This window comes from Leucoraja erinacea, chromosome 32 (genome assembly GCF_028641065.1).
Source record: "Leucoraja erinacea ecotype New England chromosome 32, Leri_hhj_1, whole genome shotgun sequence".
NCBI classification, from domain to species: Eukaryota; Metazoa; Chordata; class Chondrichthyes; order Rajiformes; family Rajidae; genus Leucoraja; species Leucoraja erinaceus.
The window spans coordinates 25,037,743-25,055,454 of record NC_073408.1 but is presented as its reverse complement, the minus strand read 5'-3'; the positions used below and the strand labels follow the sequence as shown (position 1 = coordinate 25,055,454).

Sequence of the window (17,712 nt, the reverse complement as noted above, 5' to 3'; positions counted from 1 at the left end):
TGAGAATTCCGCAGTGTTGTAGCAACATTCCACCTTGAATGAACAGGATAGCAACCCATGTCAATAGGCAAGGGCACCAGCTGAAGGAGTTGCTTTATTTTGAACGCTGTAAATTTTCTTCTGCACTGTTGCCGTTCATTAATACAGGCAAATGCAAATTCCATTACATTCTTGGTTTCAGCCGTGAATGTTAGACAAATAAAATAGTATCGCTGAGTAGGTAATAATGACTATTTTTAAGTGAGCAGCAAGATTGTATAACACGTAGTGGCTGAAAAAATAAAGTTGGCATTAAGAAATATTATTGGATCCTTGTATCTACCTCAATGATTACCAGTTTTCAGCAATGTAAACCTATCTTAACTTTGGTCTGTAAGCTTCAATGGGACGTGATCGGACTTAATTGTTATCTAATTTGCTGAGGACTGTAGATGCGGATCGATTTGTGACTTTAGAGATTGTTTCATTTCATTATACTGGTATATTTATGTGGATTGTTGCTCTTATCAGATTGCCTTTGGGCCTGTTTTAATTCTTCCATTCCAAAAGATTTAATGTTTCACCCTTTCTCCATCTATTTGTTTCTTAAATATTTTTATGAGCTGTTCAGAATCATTGTTTTTCCTGAGGAGTTTCCTTATGTTAATTCTAAACATATTAATGGTCTGAATTGCTCTGTGTTTATTTGTCATTAATTTTATAATTGTTTATTTTTAATTGCAGGTTGAAGAGAGGTTCGCCATTGCTAGATGAGGATGATTACTTTCCAGAGCTGCTAACCCTTCCTCCTCGTGATCGCCTTGACTGGGAAGAGACCATCAGTGCTATGGTAATAATCTCTTGCAGAATGTTCCACTGGACAAGTTGAAATTCTCTCATTTATTTCTGTGCCAACCATATCCTCTATTTCTGACAGTTTGAATAATACTTGGCACCCATTGAATCCAGAATGTCAAATCATTTATTTTTGAACCACTTCTCACTGGTGTGTAAATCTCATACTTTGCCAGTAACGTTGGTTAAAATCTAAAACATGTATGGACATTCCAAATGTACATCCATGGCAAATTGGGCACAGCCACACCTTTAATTGTTGATGTTCACAGGAAGCAAAAACAGTATCAATGTAATATTTCTGATTTATTTCAGAAATACGTATAGAAATTCCTTAAATACACTAGGCAGACACAGATAATTAGTATGAAAGACAATATTTACAAGAAAAGAGTGAAACAAAGGCGGTGAGCTGCCCAACTTTTATATAACAATTAAAAACATAGAATTGGATATCGGCCATTTTATTCTCTATACAGGTGCACAACCTTTTATCCGAAAGCCTTGGGACCAGACACTTTTCGTAATTCAGAATTTGTCGGTCTTCGGAATGGAAATATTTTAGCGTAGATTTTAATGGCTGGCTCAGTGGTAGAGTGTTCGGCTCATATCCGCAAGGTCGCGAGTTTGCGCCTTGATCCCGGCAGTTACTCGGTCGCGAGTTTGAGTCTTCAATGTCGTTTTTTCTTGCAGAATAAATGTTTGTATGAAATGCAGTGTAGGAGAGGTGTACTGACTGTGTGGGCAGAACTTTGGAAGTGATTGCCCACCAGTCTAAAAAGCCGCTGTGTCTCCCTGTCCCTGGGATAGCAGGGGGCGATCAAACAGCACAATACCCCCCTCCCCCTCCAACTCCAGAGGAAACCGCTCCCTGATGGGCCGCTACGGCGACAAGTGGCAGTTTGCCCACAGCCCGAGCTGCGCCACCCCAAGAACACCTTGCACACCATCCGCTTCTGCCCCTACGTGTTCCTCTGGAGTTGGAGCGGGGCTGGGCTGGAGTTGCTGCTGGCTGTGGGTCTCTGGGATCTCCGTGCTTGCAGTGGGCCTGGGGGTCGCTGTCCCGTTGGTCCTGACGTCTCCGGCCACCCCTCTGGACTGGAGCTGAGACTGGGAACTGTACCGCCCTTGCCCCCTCCCTCTGCAACTGCAAACAACCCCACTCTCCTGCAAGGGCGGTACAGTTCCCGGAGGATAGCAGGTGGCCGGAGACGTCAGGACCAACAGGAACCCGCTCCCCGATGGGCCCCTACGACACCCCGAGCTGCGCCCCGTCATCCGCAACCCAGGTTCCTCTGTAGTTGGAGCTGGGCTGGGCTGCTGTTGGCTGTGGGTCTCTGGGTTCCCCGTGCTTGCGGTGGGCCTGGTGGTCGACGTCCAATTGGTCCTGACGTCTCCGGTGACTGCACTGGCCTGCTGCCATCGCCGACGTGAAAACAGTACAAAGCCCCCGCGCCGGTGCAATGAGCGGGGAGCTGGAGAGGGGAGGGATGGGGTCACACACATGGCCGGGGAGCAGAGGGGTGTAGGTGGGGTGAAACTGAAGGGAGCGACAATCTGCTGCTGCCTGCACGCTGAGTTAAAAAGTTCCCACGCAAGACTCACGATACACTGTGTATCGTGTCTACCGTGGGAACTTTTTAACTCAGCGGTCAGGTAGCAGCAGATTGTCAATTATTAACCCTCCCGTGCAATATACCCTCACCTTCTCTTTTATGGATGGGGATTTAGTTCCCCTTTCTTCGAGGACCGACCGGAGGTTCCGCTGTCACCTCTGCGGGCCGCCCTCGGTGAACGTTTTCAAGGACCTTTCTTCAAGGACCGAAAAAATGTCGCTATTCGGAGGTTTTCGTTATTTGGATCTTCGGATAAAAGGTTGTGCACCTGTATAACCAAAAATCTATCGATCTCTATCTTGAATATCCTCACTGACTGAACCTCCATTAGCCAGTTCCAAAAGTTTGCCATCTTGTGAACACAAAAGGGAAGCAGAAATAGGCCACTGGCTCCTGAAACCTGCCCCACCATTCAATTTGAACATGGGTGATCTATGGTGGCCCCCAATTCCTCTTCCGTGCCAATTATCCATTACTATGAAAAAAATTTTTTTGTCTTAGTCCTTTATTCTGATGTCCTAGACACTCGAGCTAGGAGAAGCATCATTTATGCATTTATCTTTCAAAACCCTGTAAGAAATTTCTATGTTTCTATGAGATACTTCTCGTTCTTCTAAAGTCCAGAGCATGGCCCATCTGCACTTTGTCTCCTGCAAGAACATCACCTTCCCATCCCAGACTGGTGAACGCTATTGCAAGGAAATGCTTCCTCAGGTGGGGAGCAGGCGCCATTTACAATATTCCAGGTGTAAGCTTCCTGGGATCCTGCTTCACTTGAAGTTTAATCTTCCTCATCTTTACAAAGGTTTTTACATCTTAATGCTAACATACCTTTTCATCTCACATGCAGAATATACCTGACCTGCCAAATATTCAGCATTTTTGTCTTTTTAATTCTGGCATTTGTATTTTAGATGCCTCAAACTTAAATAGGAAATGCTGAATATTTGGGAGGTTGTTTGAATGTGAGAAGATGGTATAAAAAGGGCTTCCTTAGAAATTGTTCCATGCCTTATTTAATGATGGCATGCCTCCATGTCATCGTTAAAACAATGTTTGAGGCCAGACATAAATTGTAGAAACACCACTTGTTTCGCTTGGGCAGCTTACAACCTAGCAGTATGAAAATTGATTATAACTTCAAGTAACCCTTGCTTTCCCTCTCTCCGCCCCTCCCACACCCTATTTCTGACTAGTTTCACTGTCTTGATCTGTGTGATCTGATATGACCAGGCCTGAAGAAGGATCTCGAACCAAAATGTCGCCCATTCCTTCTCTAGAGCTTCTGCTTGTCCCGCTGAGTTACTCCAGCATTTTGTGTCTATCTACGGTGTAAACCAGCATCTGCAGTTGCTTCCTACACACTTCTGATTAATTTAACTGATTGCATGCCTCCTTGTCACCTCCCCCCCAGCTAACAATGTACTATTCTACATTTCCTTAGCATTTTCTGCTTTGATCTGTTGTTTTCACACCTTGCCTTTCCATATCTCTGGACTCGCTCTTCCCTAACTCTCAGGGCCTTGACCTAAAACGTCAGCCATTCCTTCTCTCCAGAGATGCTGAGTTACTCCAGCATTTGTGTCTATCTTCAGAAATTAACATTTGATTAAAACTAGATTTGGGAAGTATAAATGTGGTCCTAAATTTGCAAAACTACACTGAAGAGGAGCAGATAACAGCAAAGTGTCTGTCTAGATGCTGCTTACATTTTATGATTATATCTGCCGCATCCACCACCACCTCTTGTACCCAGAGGCCTTTTAACCAGACTAGAGGAGTCAAGAACCAAAAGACAAGTTTAAGGTGAGAGGGGACAGAATTAATAGGAACTGGAGGGGCAACTTTTTCACACAGAAGGTGGTAAGTGTGCAATGAGCTACCAGAAGAGTTAGCTGAGGCAGGTACTATAATCGTTAAAGACATTTGGACAGGTACTTGGATAGAAAAGTTTTAGAGGGATATGGGCCAAACATGGGCAAGTGGGTCTAGTGTAGATGGGGTCGGCATGGGCTGAAGGGTGTATTTCCAGGCTCTATGCCTCCCTGACCAGTCGGACCGCCTGCATTTTCTTCTGAATGATTAATATATGTCACAAACTGCATATATTACTCCAAACTCCAAAGCCATGCTCACTATTCCTAATGTCTCTACTTTTTTAAACGCAAGTAAATCTTGTTTTTAAGAATCTTCAATAATTTTGCTACTGTTTATAAACGCTCGGTGTTCTTTAATTTCCTGGATTATGTCTGTTGCCTTTGTTAAACAAAAGAATAAGATTGGCTGTTTTCCATTCTCCTGGGATCTCACCCATGGCTAAAGAGTATACAAAGGTCTCTGTCAAGGCTGCAGCAACCTCTTCCCTTGCCTCTTTGTCAAGACCCCAGTGAAAAATGCATTCAGTTTTTGAGGCTTCGGAGAACTGGAAATCAAGTTCTCAAGTGAGTTTATTGTCATGTGTCCCTGTATAGGACAATGAAATTCTTGCTTTGCTTCAGCACACAGAAAATAGTAGGCATTGACTACAAAACAGATACGTGTGTCCATATACCATAATATAAATATATACACATATGAATAAATAAACTGATAAAGTGCAAATAACAGAAAATGGTTATTAATAATCAGAGTTTTGTCCGAGCCAGGTTTAATAGCCTGATGGCTGTGGGGAAGTAGCTACTCCTGAACCTGGTTGTTGCAGTCTTCAGGCTCCTGTACCTTCTACCTGAAGGTAGCAGGGAGATGAGTGTGTGGCCAGGATGGTGTGGGTCTTTGATGATACTGCCAGCCTTTTTTTAAAAAAAAAAAAAAAAAAAAAAAAAAAAAAAAATGGCGTGGCCCTGTCCAGTCGCCGTTGTGGCAGCTCCGCGAAAATTGTGTGTGTTTTTAACTTTTATGTTCCTTTTTAACTTATTTCTAAGTTCTAACTCCCTAGTACTAACAAAGTATGACAGGGAAACCCTCTTAAATCTAAACTCCAGGGCAAACGGAGACTTTTTAAACTCTTTACTCACTGATCCAGCATGGCCAGCAGAGATCAGCAGAAGCTGCTGCAACAACAAAGGGAGCTCGGCTGCAAGGAAAACCCGGAGAAAACATCGAGGGAAGCGGGGGGGGATTCGGAATAGGCTGAGAGCCCAAGCCTTTCGTCCCCCTCTGCCCAGCATTCTTCTGGCGAATGTCCAGTCCCTGGAAAACAAGCTGGATGACCTCAGGGCGAGGATCAGATTCCAGCGGGACATAAGGAACTGCAACATCCTCTGCCTGACTGAAACATGGCTGACCTCACTGATTCCGGATCAGGTAATCTGCCCAACCGAGTCCTTCACTGTCCACCGTGCTGACAGAACAGAAGCATCTGGGAAATCCAAGGGTGGAGGAGTCTGCTTCATGACCAATAACAACTGGTGCAACCCTGGAAATATCAAGATGCTTTCCCGTTCCTGCTCGCCGGATCTGGAGCACCTGACAATCTCATGCCGCCCATTCTACCTTCCCCGGGAGTTCGGCTCAGTGATCGTCACAGCCGTCTACATTCCACCGCAGGCGGACACCGACGTGGCACTATCGGCCCTACACGATGTGCTATGTCGACATCAAAACAAGTACCCGGATGCGGCTATGGTGGTGGCTGGAGATTTTAATAAATCAAATCTCAAGAAGGTCATGCCGAACTTCTACCAACACATCACGTGTGCCACCAGGGGGGAGAGAACTTTGGACCACTGCTACACACCGTTCAGGAAAGGCTACAAGGCCGTTTCACTCCCTCCCCTAGGAAAATCTGACCACGCTGCTATTTTCCTGTTGCCGGAGTATAAACAGAGGATAGTTCGGGAACCGGTAGAGACGAGGGACGTAAAGCGGTGGTCTGACCAGTCAGAGGCCATGCTGCAAGATGCACTGAGTGATGTCGACTGGAATATGTTCGAAGCAAGTTCCAGTGACATCAGTGAGTTCGCGGAAGCAGTCATGGACTTCATCGCAACAATAACCGACAACATCGTCCCCACGGTAAGGGTAAGCACCTTCCCGAACCAAAAACCCTGGGTAGACAGGTCTGTTCGTGTGGCCTTGAATGCTCGCACCGCTGCCTACAACTCGGGCTTGGCATCAGGAAACATGGACGTCTACAAGGCAAAGTCCTACCGAATGCGAAGGGCGGTGAAGGACGCAAAGAGAAGGTACAGGGACAAGATGGAGTTACAGATGGAGCAGCAGGACACCAGAAGCCTGTGGCAGGGGCTACGGATTGTAACCAACTACCGAAGCTCCCCTCCCTCACCCGCATGTGCCGGCACCTCCCTAGCTGGTGACCTGAACTCCTTCTACGCTCGTTTCGAGAGGGGCCACACCACCCCAGGTCTGCCGACTATTCACAATACCGACAGCGGGCTGGCTACCGAAGCTGAAGGGAGGAATATGCACACATTCTCGCTGTCCGAGCACGACGTGAGGAGGGCACTGACACGGGTGAACACAAGAAAAGCTGCAGGCCCCGATGGCATCTCGGGGCGAGTACTCAAGTCCTGTGCTACGCAGCTAGCTCCAGTGCTCACTACATTATTCAACCTCTCCCTGGACAAGTCCGTGGTCCCTGCCTGCTTCAAAAAATCCATCATTGTACCGGTACCAAAAAATACCTCCCCAGCCTGCTTGAATGACTACCGTCCGGTGGCCCTTACCTCGGTAGTCATGAAATGCTTTGAGAGGCTGGTGAAGAATCACATCTGCGCCTTCCTCCCTCGGAACATGGACCAGTTGCAGTTTGCATACCGTCCGAACAGGTCCACGGACGATGCGGTCTCCCAGGTCTTGCACACCGCTCTCTCCCATCTGGACAGCCAGAAGGGGGGCTACGTGAGGATGCTGTTCATAGACTACAGTTCAGCCTTCAACACGATAGTCCCCACCAGACTGGCCGGGAAGCTACTGGAATTGGGACTCAACACCTCCCTGTGTGCCTGGGTCCTGGACTTTCTCACCGCCAGGCCCCAGGTAGTCAAGATGGGAGGGAATACATCGAAGTCCCTCACCCTGAGCACAGGATCGCCCCAGGGTTGCGTCCTCAGCCCCCTATTGTACTCCCTGTACACACATGACTGTGTGGCTAGGTTCAGCTCCAATTCAATAATTAAGTTTGCTGATGACACTGTGGTGGTGGGCCTGATCTCAGACAATGATGAGAGGGCCTACCAGGAGGAGGTGGCTGATCTAGCACTCTGGTGCCAGGAGAACAGCCTCCTCTTGAACATCAAAAAAACGAAGGAGCTGATCATGGACTTTAGGAGGGCACATCATCCGAGGACGTACACTCCATTGAGTATAAATGGGGATCCTGTGGATAGGGTGAACTGTTTTAAATATCTGGGAGTCCACATCTCTGAGGATATGACATGGTCATCACACGCCTCAGCACTGGTGAGTAAGGCAAGGCAGCGCCTTTACCACCTCAGGCAATTGAGGAAATTCAGAGTGTCTCCGAGGATCCTCCAGTGCTTCTACGCAGCGGCGGTGGAAAGCATCTTGTCCGGGAACATTACCATCTGGTTCGGGAATTGCTCTGCCAAGGACAAGAAGGCTCTGCAGAGAGTAGTGCGCTTGGCCGAACGCACTATGGGAACTTCACTCACCCCCCTGCAGGAACTATACAACAGGAGGTGCAACTCCAGAGCAAACAAAATCATGAGAGACCTCTTCCACCCCTGCAACAGACTGTTCCAGCCGCTACGGTCAGGCAAACGCCTCCGTTGCCATGCAGTGAGAACGGAGAGGTTGAGAAGGAGTTTCTTCCCAGAGGCAATTCGGACTGTAAACACCTTTCTCACCAGGGACTAACTGTACAGAACGTTTTTCCTTCTATTATTTATTATGTAAAATAATATGTGTGTTATGATTGTGTTTATAATTTGTTTGGTTGTTTTGTTGTTCCGCGAGCATTGCCACTTTCATTTCACTGCGCGTCTCGTATGTGTATGTGACAAATAAACTTGACTTGACTTGACTTGACTTGACTGCGATAAACCCCCTCGATGGAAGGGAGGTCAGAGCCGATGATGGACTGGGCAGTGTTTACTACTTTTTGTGGTCTTTTCCTCTCCAGGGCGCTCAAATTTCTGCAATTGAAATGCATGTGCCTGTAAAGGGAAGATGGACACAAAAAGCTCAAATAACTCAGTGCGTCAGGCAGCATCTCTGGAGAAAATAAATAGGTGACGTTTTGGTTGAAACCCTTTAGACTGAGAATTAGGGAATCTCCTGACTCTCAGGGATCCCAGACTGAGTAAAGGGAGACCCGACAAGCAAATGAGGAGGAAAGAAAAGGTTCAAATGAAGCAAATGATTACATGTGATAACAAGGAACTTCAGATGCTGGTTTATACCAAAGATAGACACAAAGTGCTGGAGTATCTCAGCAGGTCAGCAGCATCTCTGGAGAACCTGGATAGGTGACCTTTCCGGTTGCAACCAGCCCGAAATGTCGCCCATTCATGTTCTCCAGGGATGCTGCCTGACGCACTGAGTTACTCCAGCACAATAAAATGTGTCCATCAAATGGTGAAACGATCTATTTGGCACAAATAGCCAGTTTTTTTCTTGTGAATTCTATGTAATTCTGTGATTTGCATGCCAATAATCTGAAATAAGAATTTAATAGAATGTGGACAACTGGCCTGCTATACTTTAAGCATCATCTAATTCTATTTAAAATTAAGTATTAAAAAATTACAAAGAAAGCAAGAGGGAGAACTTGGCAATAAGTGAACTCCCATGAGTTCTGCCCTGTGAGAACATGTTTGAATATAATTTGGTATAACTGAGTCATGTTATACTGATTGTTAAATGAGGAATGAATTGAGTATGAATTATTATTAATTTTATGTTTTACTTTTGGTTCAGTTCAGGAATATTTTTCTTTTTCTTAGTGTTTGTTGAGATTGGCTTAATTCTGTTCAAACCCGAGTAAATAAATTACAAAAATATTTGATCTGAAATGCTTTCTGAAATGCTTTTTATGTACAATTAAAGTGAAATAGTACCTAGTCACGTCACGTTGTGATCTGCCTATACGTGGATTTTGCCAGCGAACAGTTAAACTGTACTGTGTGAAACCTACTAGGTTTCAGTAGTTATACTTGGGGAGGATGCAGGTTGATCTTAGTGTGCTTGGGTGGAGTTTGTGGATTTCATCACAGCAATTGGAACAAACCTCCTTTGCAATATGCCAGAAAATAGATTTATATGATGTGACCTCGGTAATCATGTTGCATTGGTTTTGTCTTATGTGCTTGGTTGCATAACAGAGACTATTTGTAAATATATACCAGATAATCATCTCAGTTCTGAATGCAAATGTTAATTCTGCAAGGTTGTATTTAATTGTCAGTATTGTCGATTGAGGAAAAATGATTTTCCACCAATGGCACGCGATGCTCTTTTCATTAATTAATATTAAAATATTCAAGCCCCACCAATGATAAAAAAAGTCAAAGCCTTTATTAAAATCTAAAAAACTGGCATGTGTGGAGTTTTAGAATTGATCATTAAAATCTTGGAGGACCAAATCTGACCTACAAACTTCTGATCTGCCTTCAATCTCTTCCCTCACCCCTATTAGTCTGAAAATAGAAACGCTTAAATTCACTGATAATTCACATGAATTCCTCCTCCACTAAATTATCCACTAGTCCCAAAAGCCACATTTTTGATGTAATCATAATATTAACTGTTACATTTTACTTGTGGTCCTCCAGCTACTTTGTAGTTTTGCTGACCTCTTCATTCTAATCTTTTATCTTCAATCTCCAATTGTCTCGAGTGGGACTACATTGCTGAGTTGACTGCCGGTGAACCTCACTTCAACAAAGGGGAAGTTATTGGAAAGGATTATTTTAGATAGAATTTACTTGCATTTGGAAGAGATTGGGATAATTAAGGCCAGTTATCCTGACTTTATACATGATGGGTCATGTCTTACTGAGTTTTTTGAGGGGGTGACGAAGGTGATTGATGAGTTATCTATGTGGATTTTGGTACAGGTGCACAACCTTTTATCCGAAGATCCAAATAACGAAAACCTCCGAATAGCGGACATTTTTTCAGTCCTTGAAGAAAGGTCCTTGAAAACGTTCACCGAGGGCGCCCTCAGAGGTGATAGCGGAACCTCCGGTCGTTTTTTCCCCATTCATGTAATCATAATATTAATTGTACTGATTATCCTTCATAAAAGAGAAGGTGAGGTATATTGCGAGGTATCTTGTGGTTTATCTTGGAGGGAATTTTTTAACCAGTAGCAGATGTCGCTCCCTTCTACTTTCACCCCACCCAAAGCCATGTGTAGATTGCATCGGCGTTTTGCACTGTCACATACAATGCCCTTCAAGACGTCAGGACTAACGGGACACCGACCCCCAGGCCCACTGCAAGCACGGAGATCCCAGAGACCCACAGCCAGCAGCAGCCCAGCCCCATTCCAAATCCAGAGGAAAACGGCAAACTAGCGGGAGACATCAGGACCACCAGAAGCCGCTCCCCGATGGGCCGCTACAGTGACAAGTGGCAGTTCGCCCATAGCCCGAGCTGTGCCCCATCATCGGGACACCGACCCCCAGGCCCACTGCAAGCACGGAGATCCCAGATCAGCAACTCCAGCCCAGCCCCGCTCCAACTGCAGAGGAACACGTAGGGGCAGAAGCTGATGGTGTGCAAGGTACGTCTTGTTCTTGGGGTGGCGCAACTCGGGCTGTGGGCGAACTGCCACTTGTCGCCGTAGCAGCCCATCGGGGAGCGGATTCCTCTGGAGTTGGAGGGGGAGGGGGGTATTGTGCTGTTTGATCGCCCCCTGCTATCCCAGGGACAGGGAGACAGGACGTTCACCGAGGGCGGCCCGCAGAGGTGACAGCGGAACCTCCGGTCGGTCCTCGAAAAAAGGGGAACTAAATCCCCTTCATAAAAGAGAAGGTGAGGGTACATTGCGCGGGAGAGTAGGAATCCCAAGACAAAGTTGAGTGAGCATTCACCGAGGGTGGCCCGCAGAGGTGACAGCGGAACCTCCGGTCGGTCCTGGAAGAAAGGGGAACTAAATCCCCTTAATGAAAGAGAAGTGGAGGGTATATTGCCCGGGAGGGTATATCGCCTACCTGGAAGAAACCGGACCTTTTTTCAAGGATGTCGTCTGCACACCAAAGCTCATGTTTGCCGCCAAACGCACGTCGCCTCTGCTGCACACGGATATAAGAGTGTGAAAATGTCGCCTTATGCCGCCTAAGGGCATGTAGCCCCGCTAGGGTGACATGAGTGCGAGAGGTGATTCAATGCTGCGCGAGAGGTGATTCAATGCTGCGGTCACATTTACAAATTCAGGAATTCATTCAACACACTGCATTTCATACAGACATTTATTCTGCAATAAAAAACGACATTGAAGACTCAAACTCGCGACCGAGGAACTGCCGGGATCAAGGCGCAAACTCGCGACCTTGCGGATATGAGCCGAGCACTCTACCACTGAGCCAGCCATTAAAATCTACGCAAAAAAATTTCCATTCCGAAGGCCGACAAATTCCGAATTACGAAAAGTGTCTGGTCCCAAGGCTGTCGGATAAAAGGTTGTGCACCTGTAATACATTTGATAAAGTTCCTTATTGTAGGCAGATCCTGAAGGGCAGTGGAGGAATGCCACCGGCCTTGCTAGTCTCAGGAGCAGTCTCTACATGTACCAATGGTTACTGTAAGATCAAGTTTCCTTGAGAGTGACTGTCTGAGGGATCTCTGGCCGTGTCTTCAGGATTTATGCGGATCAGCTGGCAGAGGTATTCATAGACATCTTTCTTCTTTCGTGTCCATCTTCCATGCTTCAAATGCTGTCATCGCTGTCATCGTCCGTCCTGAAATGGACACAGCTTCCGGCGACAATCAGTGGGAGCCATCACTTGTTGCAATAGATGATGGTGATAGCAGAATTAGCTTGGGATACCTCCAGTTTCCATCCTCGCGACGTGGATGCTTTTGCGATGGGGCCATAGACATCTTTAGCCTCTTACTACTCCACTTTGAGCCCCTCGCCTGCTTTAAGAGCACCACAATCATCCCAGTGCCAAAGAAAAGTAATGTAGCATGCTTCATTGATGACCATCCAGTGGCTCTGACATCCACCATCATGAAGAGAGACTGGTCATAGTGCACATTAACCTTGGCTGTCCAGCCTGCCAGCCTTGCACTGCAGGTTGCTTACCATCGCAACAGGTCCACAGCAGAGTCGTTGGACAGGCTTGGATTGTTTTCTCTGGAGTTTCGGAGGTTGAGGAGAGACATGATAGAAATATGTAAAATTATGAGAGGCATACTGTGGAAATGTCAAATACTAGAGGGCATAGCTTTGTCAGGGAGCAAACGTTTAAAGGATATGTGCGGTGCAATTTCTTTTGCACAGAATGATAAGTACCTGGAATGTGTTGCCTGGGGTGGCATGATAGTTGCATCTAAGAGGCTTTGAGTCAGGCACATGGATTTGCAAAGAATGGTGGTTTATGGATCACATGCAGGCCGAGGAGATTAATTTAGCATGTATTCGGCACAGACATTGTGGGCCGAGTGGCCTGTTTTCACTCTGTACTGTTCTGTATTGAAGTATGAAAAGGGCTATCGTGCAATTGTCCAGCAAGGCCTAATCTGGCACACTCGGGAATTTGCTGCCAGGTTGATTGACTTTTACCATAGTCATTTCGCCTCTTCTTAGCCTTCACAATTCGGTACATGCATCTATCACCTAGCTTCTCTTTTCATAAAGAATCCACTTTCTAGGTTTTGTATTGTGTTGAGAATTTATGCCACGTATACCTAAACTAAAGCCATAAATACTTGCAAAAAGAACCAGTGGTTCTAATAAAAGCTGATAAGGAACACCAGCATGTGTTTCTCTTTAGCTGAAGAATATAATTGTTCTCAGCATGGGTCTGCTTTGTTCCTTCGTAAATATTGTTTCCATGCCTCCACCATCTCATTAATCTAAATGAATATAATTTGTTTGAATTTTATTGCACCTTGTCCAATGTAAAAATAGAACCAGGTTTTGCAGTTCCTCAAACCTGTTCCACCATTTAGTTAGACCATGGCTGCTCCTGTGCCTCAAGGCCACATTTACACAGATATTCTGGTTTCTTCCGGTCAAAAGTCTGTTGATATTGACCTTGAATTTTGCTTGACTGAGGTAAAGAATTATGAAGATTTATATGGAAAAAAAATTTTCTCAACTGAATCTGAATCAAAGTCCAGCTTTCCAATTGGAGAAAAATGTTTTGCTGTATTTATCATGTAAAAACTTCAGAGTCTTAGACATCTCACTCTTCTCGTCGACAAGGTCCCAGAAGACCACCGTTCCTGTGAGGATGAAAGATAAGGATGGCAAGGTTTGTGAAACTTGGATGTCTTTCTGTGCTTGAGGGCAACAAGGACATAGTCACATACAGTGTGGAAACAGGCTCTTCGGCCCAACTCATCTCATTCCTCTCTATTTCATTGTAGGCCAAACCTTTGAGACAGGACCTTCACTGTGCTAATTTTCCCAAATAAGGCTGTGCTTTTCCAAATGAGAGAAAATCCTGTCAAGAAGCATCGTCTCCAATAATGTTCCTACCTCTGAAAGCTCAGTGGCCTATAATTTATAGTCTGAGTATAGAAGTTGGGAGGTCAAGTTGCAGTTGTATAAGATGTTGGTGAGGCCTTACTTAGAGTATTGTGTTCAGTTCTGGGCACTTTAATATAGGAAACATGTTGTCAAGCTGAAAATTTACAAGGAAGTTGCCAGGGCTAGAGGGTCTGAGCTATAGGGGAGGTTGAGTAGGCTAGTACTCTATTCCTTGGAATGCAGGGGATGAAGGGTGATCTTATTGAGGTGTACAAAATCATGAGAGGAATATATTGGGTAGATGCACAGAATCTCTTGCCCAGAGTAGGTGAATCGACGACCACAGGACATAGGTTTAAGGCAAAGGGGTGAAGATTTAAAAGGAATCTGAGGGGCAACATTTTCACACAAAGGGTGGTGGGTGTATGGAACAGGCTGCCAGAGGAGGTAATTGAGGCCGGGACAATCCCAACATTTAAGAAACAGGTACATGGATAGGACAGGTTTGGAGGGATGTGGAGCGACCGCGGGCAGGTGGGACTAGTGTAGCTGGGGCATGTTGGCCGGTGTGGACGTTGGGCGGAACGGCCTGTTTCCACACAGTATCACTCTATGACTCTCAAAGCAACAACATCCAAGCTTCGCAAACCTTGCCATCCTCACAGGAACAGGCTGGTCTTCTGGGACCTCGTCGACGAGAAGAGGATACAAAAATATCAATAAAAGCTCCAGCAATCTCTCCCTGGCCTGCCTCAGTATACTGATAGATTTCATCAGGCCCTGGGGACATCCACCTTAATGTTATTCAAATAAATTAACAGCCCCTCCTTTATATCAAGGCGGCTGAAAATGTCAATCTACCCCTACTTGATCTCACCTCTATCCGTATGAATACTGATACGACGTACGCCTTTAGGATATTGCACATTTCCTCTGGTTCCAAGCAAAAATTCCACCTTTGTTTTTCGGACCTACTCTTTTACTAGCTTGGATTGTTTTCCCTGAAATGCTGGAGATTGCCGTGAGAACTGATAGAACTATTTAAAATGATGAGAGGCATAGGTAAGTTGGGCAGTCAGAACCTTTTTTCCAGGAAGAAAAAATCAAATACTAGAGAACACAGTTTTAAGGTAAGAGGGCAAACTTTAAAGGAAATGTATGGGGCAAATTTATAAAGGATGGTGAGAGGCTGGAATGTGCTGCCAGGAGTGTTGGTTGAGGCAGATACAAAAGTGACATTAGGAAACTTTTGAATAAATATGAAATGGAGGGATATGGATTATGTGCAGGTATATAAGGGTTCATCTTGGCATCATGTCTGGCACAAATATTGTGGGCCAAAGGGCCTGTTTTTGTGCTGTACTATGTTTTAAGTGGTTAAGTGGCTCTCTGACCCCTCTCGCCCTGGCCTCAAACTCTTTGAATCACTTCCCTCTGGAAGGCAACCCCGGACTGTCAAAGCTGCCACAGCCAGACTTAAAAACAGCTTTTTTCCATGAGTAGTAGCTCTACTTAATAACCAAAAATCTGTAGCCTCCTTTTGCTCTGGTATTTTATTTAATTCACATGTGGGGGGGGGGGAGGGGGAAACTTTTTTTCCAGTCGCTACCTGGTCGAGGATGCGTCATTCCTCCAAGCCTAATCTTTGCCCCCTCCTCGCGGCCTACCATCTGGATTGGTGCGGACTTTCCTGCCGGACACCGGCCAGAGCTTCAGCGTCGGCGTTATCGGGGATCGCCGTGTTGGAGCTCCGGAATGTTGGGCAAGCTGACTACATCATGGAGATGTGGTTGCGGAGCTTCCAGTCACGGACTGTAACATCGCGGAGCCTGAGATCTTTGCCGAGGATCGCCAGCGTTGAATGTCCACCAAGCTTGGCCTGTGGACTTCGGGAGCCGTGGTCGATTCGGAAATTCCAAGCTGCTGAGAGTGTTCTCCGTTCCAACGCCAGAGCTCCCTCATACCGGTGAGGGGGCCTGAAACATCTGGCCGCGGTTGCGGCAAATGCGTAGGCCTTAAAGGCCCCGAGCACGGGTGAACAAGAGGAAGAGGACTGAACTTTGTTGCCTTCCCTCAAAGTGGAAAATGTTGGTTCTGATGTGGGTGATGTTTATGTTAAATTCTATCGTTTGTTGTGTTCTTTTTATTCGTGTGGCTGTAACAGGTTGATGGCCGCGCCGCTGTGTTTGGCTGCTTGTCGTCGCCTCTTGCCGCTCCTGTTTGCCCCGGCTCTGTTTGTGTCTACCTGCTCTGGTCTGTATAGCACTTTGGTCAACGTGGGTTGTTTTTAAATGTGCTTAATAAATAAATATATTATTATTATCATTATTATGTTTTAAGTAGTTAATGTAGAGGAGAGCATTGCATAGATGGTGATGATGACCCATGTCAAGATAGCTTTGGGGAAAAAGTGAGGATTGACTATAAATTAAGATAAATCCCCAGGGCCAGATAGGCTACATCCCAGAGTACTTAAATACGTATTCCCAGAAATAGTGGATGCATTAGTGATAATTGTTCAAAACTCTTTAGATTCTGGAGTAGTTCCTGAGGATTGGAGGGTAGCTAATGTAACCCCACTTTTTAAAAAGGGAGGGAGAGAGAAAACGGGGAATTACAGACCAGTTAGTCTAACATCGGTAGTGGGGAAACTGCTAGAGTCAGTTATTAAAGATGGGATAGCAGCACATTTGGAAAGTGGTGAAACCATTGGACAAAGTCAGCATGGATTTATGAAAGGTAAATCATGTCTGACGAATCTTATAGAATTTTTCGAGGATGTAACTATCAGAGTGGATAAGGGAGAACCAGTGGATGTGTTATATCTGGACTTTCAGAAGGCTTTCGGCAAGGTCCCACATAAGAGATTAATATACAAACTTAAAGCACATGGTATTGGGGGTTCAGAATTGATGTGGATAGAGAACTGGCTGGCAGACAAGAAGCAAAGAGTAGGAGTAAACGGGTCCTTTTCAGAATGGCATGCAGTGACTAGTGGTGTACCGCAAGGCTCAGTGCTGGGACCCCAGCTATTTGCAATATATATTAATGATTTGTACGAGGGAATTGAATGCAACATCTCCAAGTTTGCCGATGACACGAAGCTGGGGGGCAGTGTTAGCTGTGAGGAGGATGCTAGGAGGCTGCAAGATGACTTGGATAGGCTGGGTGAGTGGGCAAATGCATGGCAGATGCAGTATAATGTTGATAAATGTGAGGTTATCCACTTTGGTGGCAAAAACGGGAAAGTAGACTATTATCTAAATGGTGGCCGATTAGGAAAAGGGAAGATGCAACGAGACCTGGGTGTCATGGTACACCAGTCATTGAAAGTAGGCATGCAGGTGCAGCAGGCAGTGAAGAAAGCGAATGGTATGTTAGCTTTCATTGCAAAAGGATTTGAGTATAGGAGCAGTGAGGTTCTACTGCAGTTGTACAGGGTCTTGGTGAGACCACACCTGGAGTATTGCGTACAGTTTTGGTCTCCTAATCTGAGGAAGGACATTCTTGCCATAGAGGAAGTAAAGAGAAGGTTCACCAGACTGATTCCTGGGATGTCAGGACTTTCATATGAAGAAATACTGGATAGACTCGGCTTGTACTCGCTAGAATTTAGAAGATTGAGGGGGGATCTTA

General features: G+C 45.6%; 1 protein-coding gene across 4 annotated transcripts in view; it reads left to right on the top strand.

Moving 5' to 3' along the window:
• LOC129712461 (rho GTPase-activating protein 32-like) overlaps window positions 1–17,712 on the top strand; it is a 570,135-nt gene that overhangs the window by 205,874 nt on the left and 346,549 nt on the right. For all 4 annotated transcript variants that reach the window (XM_055660923.1, XM_055660920.1, XM_055660918.1 and 1 more), the window contains one exon: window positions 724–829. In XM_055660923.1, the coding sequence (XP_055516898.1) occupies window positions 827–829 (3 nt within the window). In that variant the 5' untranslated portion in view covers window positions 724–826. The remainder of the gene's footprint in view (window positions 1–723; window positions 830–17,712) is intronic.